Source organism: Momordica charantia, assembly GCF_013281855.1.
Source record: "Momordica charantia cultivar OHB3-1 chromosome 5 unlocalized genomic scaffold, Mcharantia_2.0 BLBB01000005.1, whole genome shotgun sequence".
In the NCBI taxonomy this organism is placed as follows: domain Eukaryota; kingdom Viridiplantae; phylum Streptophyta; class Magnoliopsida; order Cucurbitales; family Cucurbitaceae; genus Momordica; species Momordica charantia.
In genome coordinates this window covers 12,750,306-12,759,018 of record NW_028275163.1, presented here as the reverse complement: position 1 = coordinate 12,759,018, position 8,713 = coordinate 12,750,306, and the positions used below count along the sequence as shown (strand labels likewise).

General features: G+C 34.7%; 1 protein-coding gene across 1 annotated transcript; it reads left to right on the top strand.

The window, feature by feature from the left end:
• The first annotated feature begins 757 nt into the window (after nucleotides 1-757).
• On the top strand, nucleotides 758-4,488 carry LOC111022484 (uncharacterized). Its single transcript, XM_022299655.2, has 10 exons — nucleotides 758-791; nucleotides 987-1,216; nucleotides 1,461-1,665; nucleotides 1,923-2,013; nucleotides 2,121-2,266; nucleotides 2,603-2,846; nucleotides 2,939-3,043; nucleotides 3,147-3,329; nucleotides 3,413-3,617; nucleotides 3,766-4,488. Exons 2-10 carry the CDS (start codon nucleotides 997-999, stop codon nucleotides 4,245-4,247), a joined length of 1,881 nt encoding a protein of 626 aa, XP_022155347.2. The 5' UTR covers nucleotides 758-791; nucleotides 987-996; the 3' UTR covers nucleotides 4,248-4,488.
• The last annotated feature ends 4,225 nt before the right edge of the window (nucleotides 4,489-8,713 follow it).

The following is an 8,713-nucleotide window of genomic DNA, read 5'->3' as shown; positions in this document are numbered from 1 at the left end:
ACTTTCAATTATGTTTGATAGATCCTAAACCTATTAGACATTTTTCAAAGTTAGAAGATTTTATTAAGTTCAAATATGTTATAACCTTGTACTATTATGTCAAGAACTACTTTTTATATATATATATATATATATATTTCATGGAGTTAGAATATATATTTTTAGTTCATGGAGTTAGCAAAATTAAAAGTTTAAAATTTTAAGATAACAGGAGACCCTATTAAATATAATACTGAAACTTTGCGAAAGAGTTGATAACCCAATTTAGTATCAAAATATATAAACTAAATATATATCAATGTATTTAAATTATTGAAATTTTGTATCTACAATATATAATTATGATAATTATAATATTTGAAACCAAGTTGGTGGATATTTAGGTTGGACGATCTCGGAGGAATTCTTGCAATATGTAGCTTTTAGGGTGCCACGTGGAAGACATATTTTTGTTTTATTTGCATTTACTTAAAAAACAAATGGGTGTTTATCAAAAAGATCATTGACGATATTAAAAAAAAGGGTTAGTTGGAGAAAAAGAGGGAGTAATAGATCAATATTACCAAAATAAGCATTACGATATAAGTTGCGATAATTATCATAAATTTTGAGACAAGATGAGGAACTACCGAAAAACAAGTAAAGTGCAAGAATGTTTCACTTAATAACAGAAATTTAAAAATAGTAACACTCTAACAAACCTTTCATGTATAAATACTACACAGTTTTCACCTGCATTCAATATCCAATAATTTAGATCTCTACACTTCAAACACAAAGAATAGACAGTGGTTGGTTTTGAATTTCTCTGCTTTCTCCTCTCCTTCTAAACTTTCTCATTTTTTGCTTTCAACTTATATCTTACGTTATTCTTACTTCTATTTACTTCTATTTCTCATCTTTAGTGCACTGAATTGTGAGAAGCAAGCACAATTTAAATTGAGTGATTATGTAATTAAACTCTTACATTTTACTATTTCTTCAAGGGACGCAAAGATGGCCAAACTTATCATCTTGATGGGGCTTTTGCTCCTTGGTTTCTCTGAAACATTGGTAAAAGCTCATGAAGACTGGCTATACAAAGATCCAAAACAACCATTAAGTGTTCGACTCAAAGATCTGGTTGGTCGGATGACTCTCGAAGAAAAAGTTGGCCAAATGACCCAAATTGAAAGGGTTAATGCTACAGCAGAGGTTATGAAAAATTCTTTCATTGGTAAATATATATCTCATTTTTATCATCTATTTACTTCTTTTTTTAATATAATAAATGTGACCTGGAATGGAGAATTGAACCTTCGACGTCTAAGGAAAGAGCAAAATACCTTAAACCGCTGGGATATGCTCGTTGGCTTAATCTCCGACCTCTCTTTATTTTCCTTAAGAACGAGGAAAAAAAAGATATTAAGTGGTTTAGTTTATTATGAATGCAAAATAATGTAATATTAATTGTTTAATAGGGAGTGTATTGAGTGCTGGAGGCAGTCCTCCAAAAAAGAAAGCTTCTCCTGAGGATTGGATCAACATGGTTAATGAAATGCAAAAAGGAGCTTTGTCAACAAGGCTTGGAATTCCAATGATATATGGGATTGATGCTGTACATGGTCACAACAATGTCTTTGGTGCAACCATTTTCCCTCACAATGTTGGGCTTGGAGTTACAAGGCAAGATAAATAATATTTTCCTCAAAACCATAATCTTTAATTTTAAGCTTTTACGATATGTTTGGAAGCATCAAAACCACTTCCCTATAAAATGATGATGGTTTAAAGTGATTTTTGAATTATTAGTTGATTAAATCTCAAATACCAATGATAATTAAATCTCTTTTTTTAAAATTACTCGTTCTACAATGATTCCCAAACATGCCTTCCTGTAACTCAAAGAGGTAACGGAATTGAAATTTGGTTAAATTGAATAGGGATCCCCAACTAATGAAGAAGATTGGGGCTGCTACTGCGCTTGAAGTTAGAGCTACTGGCATTCCTTATGCTTTTTCGCCTTGTATAGCGGTAATTAACTAACTTTCCATTCTAAATGTTGATTTTGTGATAATTTATTGTATAATTCGTTGTTTATTATATATGAAATGTGTTTTTTCTCCTTTTGTCTCAATTAGGTTTGTAGAGATCCAAGATGGGGTCGATGTTATGAAAGCTTCAGTGAAGATTCTGATATAGTTAAAGAAATGACTGAGATCATATCAGGTTTACAAGGAGAAATCCCACCTAAACATCGTCAGAATACTCCTTATCTCTCTGGAAAGTAAGTCGTCCGCAAAAACTCATTATTTTAGTCTACATTTGGAAAATGATGTTAAGTCGGAGGACAGCCATATTCAAACACCAAAATAGAGATTAAATATATAAACCTTCATGTTTTACCAGTGACTTTTCATTTTATATCAATGCATCAACGATAGTAATGTTTGATAACTATTTCGTTTTTAATTTTATCTATTTTGTTTATTTAGTCATAATTTCTTTGGTATATTCTACCTTTGTCAAGAACATATTTAAATTGTATTTGTACCCAAAATAATTATAGAATGTAAGTCAATATTAATTGAATCACTCTTTGTTTCATATTATATGTATACAGAGACAAGGTGGCAGGTTGTGCAAAGCACTTTGTGGGTGATGGAGGAACCACTAAAGGCATCAATGAGAACAACACAGAGATAAGTAAAGATGGATTGTTTAAAATTCACATGCCAGGTTACTATCCCTCAGTCAGCAAGGGAGTTGCAACTGTTATGGCTTCTTATTCAAGTTGGAATGGAGAGAAGATGCATGCTAACAAATATCTTATTACCGACTTTCTTAAGAACACTCTTAAGTTCAAGGTAACGTATCTTACGTTACTCCTCTCATTGTCAATTGATTTATGGAAAATAGGAATAAAATAGTAACTTCGACAATTTGTTCGTGTTTTTAGGGTTTTGTCATCTCAGACTGGGAGGGTATTGACAGAATTACCACTCCACCTCATTCAAATTATTCATATTCCATCCTAGCAAGCGTTACTGCTGGCCTTGACATGGTTAGTATTGGTTTCAACATTTGTACGATAGCTCAACAAATAACAATTTTCATTTGATTAATTAGATTTCTTTGTTTATTTATTTCTTTGTGTTTTGCTACAGATAATGGTACCATACAACTATCCAGAGTTCATCAATGGCCTTATCTCGTTGGTTAAAAGCAATGCAATTCCTATGAGTCGAATTGATGATGCAGTGACTAGAATTTTGCGAGTCAAATTTGTTATGGGTTTATTTGAGAACCCGTTAGCTGATCAAAGCTTTGTTAACGAACTAGGCAAAAAGGTACTCAATCTATATGTAATATAAAAGGAAAAAAAACAATTTTTTTTATAGAGATTAATTTTTCTTTGCTTCGCTTTATATAGGAGCATAGAGAATTAGCGAGGGAAGCAGTAAGAAAATCACTAGTGTTGTTGAAGAATGGAGCTTCGGCGGACAAACCATTGCTACCACTTCCAAAGAAAGCACCAAAAATACTTGTTGCTGGTACCCATGCAGACAACCTTGGCTACCAGTGTGGTGGTTGGACTATCGAGTGGCAAGGCACCTCGGGCAACGACCTTACGACTGGTATAAAGTTATAACCCAATAATTTATTAGACCTCATTTTGATAATCATTTTGTTTTTTGTTTTTCTAGTTTTACTGACAAACAGTTAAAAACAGATTATGAGTTTTATGTTTTAGGTATCGCAATTGAGTATAACCTTCCTTTGTAGGTACAACTGTGCTTTCTGCCATAAAAGAAACAGTCGATTCTGGAACACAAGTTGTATTTGAGGAGAATCCAAAGAAGGAGTTTGTCCAATCACAGGAATTTTCGTATGCCATTGTCGTAGTGGGAGAACCTCCATATGCAGAAACCGCGGGTGACAGCTTGAATTTGACAATTCCTGACCCTGGTCCAAGCATCATTACAAATGTTTGTGGAACAGTAAAATGTGTGGTTGTACTAATTTCAGGAAGGCCCGTAGTAATCCAGCCTTATCTTGATTCAATAGAAGCACTTGTAGCTGCTTGGCTTCCAGGAACGGAAGGCAAAGGCATTACTGATGTGTTATTTGGTGATTATGGATTCACTGGAAAGCTTGCACGAACATGGTTCAAGACTGTGGATCAACTGCCAATGAATTTCGGGGATCCAAATTATGATCCTTTGTTCCCGTTTGGATTTGGCCTTACTACTCAACCTGCCCATTAGATTCTTGTTTTAGCTTAACTACTTTCTACCTATAGGAAAAATAATGTTCTTTAATTTATTATTATTATTATTATTATAAATCGTATTTGAATTTGATGCCCATAACTTTTTTGAGTCACGTATCCTCGTTAATCTGTCTTGTTAAGATTCCATTATTCTCACTGAGTTACACACTTTTAAAGTATATAGATCTTGTAACCTGTGCTATATTGTAATCCTATATACATAGTGGGACGACTATGATTATTATTCTAAATATATTATGGAATAAGGGCCATAACGTTTCGAGGCTTTCCTACGAATGATATCATTTGACGATACCAAAGATGTATTTCCTTATTAGAGAGGGGCCCCAATGGAAGCGGGGCTTTTTTCTTTTCTAATCGGTTTAGGGGGGAAGGAGGAGAGGCACGAAAATAGGATGTCTAGGGGATCTTCCTAGTCCTAGAGTGGGAGTGTCGATGAATTCCACTTGGGAGTACTGGTAGTATGTTCAGTCAAAATAAGAGAAGTGAGTCGCGAAGGATGAGTCTTCCCTTCCATCTCATGTTTTTTCTAATTGCTAACATGTATGGATCACTAGCAAGAAATCGTTTCTTTTTGAATACCTAAGTTCTGCACGTATTGCAGACGACAAGGTCATGCCCGTCACAAATGCAAAGTGGCGAATAAGGAACCTGGTGTCGACCCGTCACCGAGAATGGCCTATGTTCCAAGAACCAATGCTACCCAGCACCTATCCAGAACCAGGGGTTTTCGAGCCTACTGCGTACGATTAGCCAGCCTTGCAGCGGCAAAAGGATTAGACGTCCCCCCATGCTACGGTTCCCTGCGGTCCGAACCCGGGTGAGGTGCAGGAGCAGTGAACATGACTCTTGCAGAAGAGGAAGAAATGCGGTAAAGAGGAGTTCCGGGCGTAGGAGTTCCGGACGTAGGAGTTCCGGACGTAGGAGTTCATTCCAAGCAAGTGCAAAAGTAGTATATTTCTCTCATTATTAAAAAATAAAAAATAAAAATTCTATTAAACAAACCCTCGTATTCAACTTCCTATCATATTGGCATGAACTTCCAAGCAAAAGGTCAAAATCATGCTAAAGTACAACAACATGACAAGCAATTTCATCTTTATACCTACCTATTGCAAAAAAGACTCAAACTTGACTTTGGACCTTAATTCACCACTATCATTTAACACTATAGGGATGTGGATATGGTGTGGCTGCTAAATTCAATCTATCCAATATATAGATGATAATTACATGCGACTACAACTATCAATAACAACACTACAAGGTGTGGAATTTATGATGCCCCTTGTGTAGAAAAGATTCTCTCTTTCTTCCTCCAAGGGATCTTTTAGTAACTAATGAATATGTACATAGACTTAATCATGCTCCTTGAAAATCAGTGGTGACTTCTTTTGTAAGCTCCAATCATCCTCGTGCTTCCATTCTACACAAGACATGGTTTTAGTAAAACAAGAATAATATATCATCACTTCACTCCATTACTTGGTTATTCATGGGTCACTCTCTAGTTGATAGATGTAAAGCTTGGCTTAAATTTTGGTACAATCTTACTTAAAGTTTGATATAACAAATTCAAACAATCAACTCTCACAAACTAAACTAAGACTAAAGTAACTCAACCTTAGGATCAACAACTCCATAATTTGAATATAACACAATCTAATGACAATAACGGTTTTTTAACCTCAGATCTTTGATTTCTTTCCCTTTTTCTTTTCTTTTCTTTTTATTTTTCTTATATATATATATATATTTTTTTTTTTGCCTATGATTATTTTTCTTTTATTAATGATTAGAGAGCTTAATTCAAGAATATCAAGGCAACTTGTAGTATTCCTTATATTAACACTTGGTATGTAATTTACTTTTGATAAATATGATAAACAAAAAAAATAATTAATACAATGTAAAAATATTTCACCTTTAGAGTCGGGCAAAGGATGTTGACCAAATTCTTTGACACTAAATTATAAGTGTCAAAGATGTTGGACTTACAAAGCAAGAATCCTTCTAAGGATCCTTGCAACATTAACAAACATGCATGGCTAACTTAACGAGTGATTCCAACAAAGAGTTTAGTTAGAAGGATGAACAACTCTTAGACCAAACTTAAAATCTATGATGGTTACTCCTAGATTCTAAGACAGCTCACTCCATAATTCGGTTGATCTAGACTAATTCAACAAATCGACTAAATTTCAAACCTAAAGATTTGAAAATAAAACAACACAAAAGGGGCTTACGGGAAAAAAGTTTTAAATTATCATATTGTGCCTATAAAAATCATTACAAGCCTTTAAAAAGGCTAAAGGGACGTTCAAAATACCAATGCCTAAAATTCTTAAAAAAAAACTATTAAATGCAAATTGAAGAAAATAAGATATAGGAAAGGAAAACTTAATTGCACAATAATGAGAAGTCTAAGTGCGGATCAAAAAACATAGCAATGCTTCAAATTGTCTTAAATGTATCTACTGTATGACCTGCATAGCATTATGAGAGCATTTGACAAGATTTTACATCACAAACTCCCAAGAGGTGCTCATTCAGGGACATGGAATAATGATTAGTGGTTGGATTCAAATCATCCCACTTTCTTTAAAAAGATTTGTCCTTAAATCAAGGTCTTCATTTTCTACATTGGAACGAATCAAGTTAGTCTAATGATAAGTCTTAATAACTTGTCGCTTACCTTATGGGTTGTCTTTCTGCGGTTGAAGGCTTATGATTTTCTTCCATGTCACTTCATTAGAGACCCTTGTTCGACTACCACCGTGTTCCTTAGCAGAGGTCAAGCTTTTCTTCATCTTCTTTGTCTTAGGCTTCTTGAGGGAAGACTTTACGACCGCTGTTTGGATGGGGTGACGTCTAAGGCATGGCCTTCATCATTTGCCTCCTTGAAAAAAGGCAGAAGAGCCGATTTAACATCCCCTTCGACCTTTGAAAGGGGGAGCCGAGCTTGAACCTCCTTCAGTCTTCTGAGGAGCTAAGCTCGAATTCCCAGGGATTTCCTTTTTGAGCCAAAGAGAAACTTCAGAATGATTTCTACACGAAAGATCAAGTTAGTTCGACCTATTGAATACAATTAAAGGACGAGCAAGTTTGGAGCTCACCTAACTCAATTAGGATCAAGTTGACGTCAGTAACCAAGGTCTCTACGCACCGACCTTTCTTTGAAGCCTCCTTGCAAAGATAGAAAAGAAGGTCTGCTCGGTCACACCAAAGACAAGTTTTGGAAGCACTGAAATAGCAAAAGGAAATAAGTTATTGTATATTTAAATTCAAGGTCTTAAGGCAGAGCTAGCCTAGGCCAACCTTACATAAGTTCCCAAAGCTATGCGGTAGATTAAAGAATGACTTGTCCTTCCTACACTGATGAGCTAATCCCCATATATGTAGAAGCATTGATCCATCAAACTTTTAATAGAAGAAACGCCCCTAACTATAGCTACAATACCCTGCTTAAGACAAAGGTAGAAATGACTGAGTCTCTTTGGAAGTTTTTCGACTTCATGGGTTGCGAAGCTTATCTACAATTAAAAGGTCGGAATGCTTCTCCTTACTAAACTCCAACCATCCCATAATGTATAGACCCAATAGCATGCCCTCCCCATCTTGGAAAAAAAATGCAGCCCACTAATAATTATCTCAATCACAAAAGCAGACAATATTAGTTAGCTAATCCTAGATCAGGTTTTGGTTCCAATTAATGCGAAATTTAAAGTTCAAATTGGAACTTACCACTTAAGAGAATAGATAAACCAATCTAAAACTTCAAAATAGCAAGAATGATAAATAAATATTAGGGAGAAGAAAATTAAACGTCAAATTTATACTGGTTCACCCAATGTGGGCTAGGACCAATTCTATACTACTATTGCAAGTTCTACTAAAATGTCTGGGAAAATCTTTCAAGAGTTTACAATCCCTTTATAATGATTTCTCTTAGTTTTCCATCACAATGAAAACGCTCACGAATCACTCTACAAGTCTTTAAAACTCTCTAACGGATACACGAGTATTTAGCTCTAAAACTCTCTCTTCTTGAAGAATTTCTCATGGCTCTCTATTTGTACTCATAATGGAATGACTCATCTATCTCTATTTATAATAGATGGTAAGATAAAAACTAAAGGGAAAAAGGAAAACTAAAAAAGCCCAAACTAAATGGACAAGGATAAAAAAAAAAACCCAAACTACATAAGACAGGAAAAAATTCAAACACACATTTTCCCTATATAAAAAAGTAGTAAAAGTTTTTCTCCTTGGTTTTGTTCCATTTTCTTAACAATCTCCCACTTGGAGATGAAACAAGCAATATGTCTTCTCTACAACGGTAGAAACTCCTCTCTACTCATGGAGAAGTCTAACTGAAGTTGCGCACAACTTTAGTTTATCAACAGGGATGATCTTTGTAAACATATCCACTGGATTTTG

Excerpts from the sequence above, each read along its gene's own strand:
- LOC111022484 (XM_022299655.2), top strand. The coding sequence starts at position 997 with ATGGCCAAACTTATCATCTTGATGGGGCTTTTGCTCCTTGGTTTCTCT. Across the intron at positions 3,044-3,146 it reads TTACTGCTGGCCTTGACATG|ATAATGGTACCATACAACTA; the intron begins GTTAGTATTGGT and ends GTTTTGCTACAG. Across the intron at positions 3,618-3,765 it reads GGGCAACGACCTTACGACTG|GTACAACTGTGCTTTCTGCC; the intron begins GTATAAAGTTAT and ends CTTCCTTTGTAG.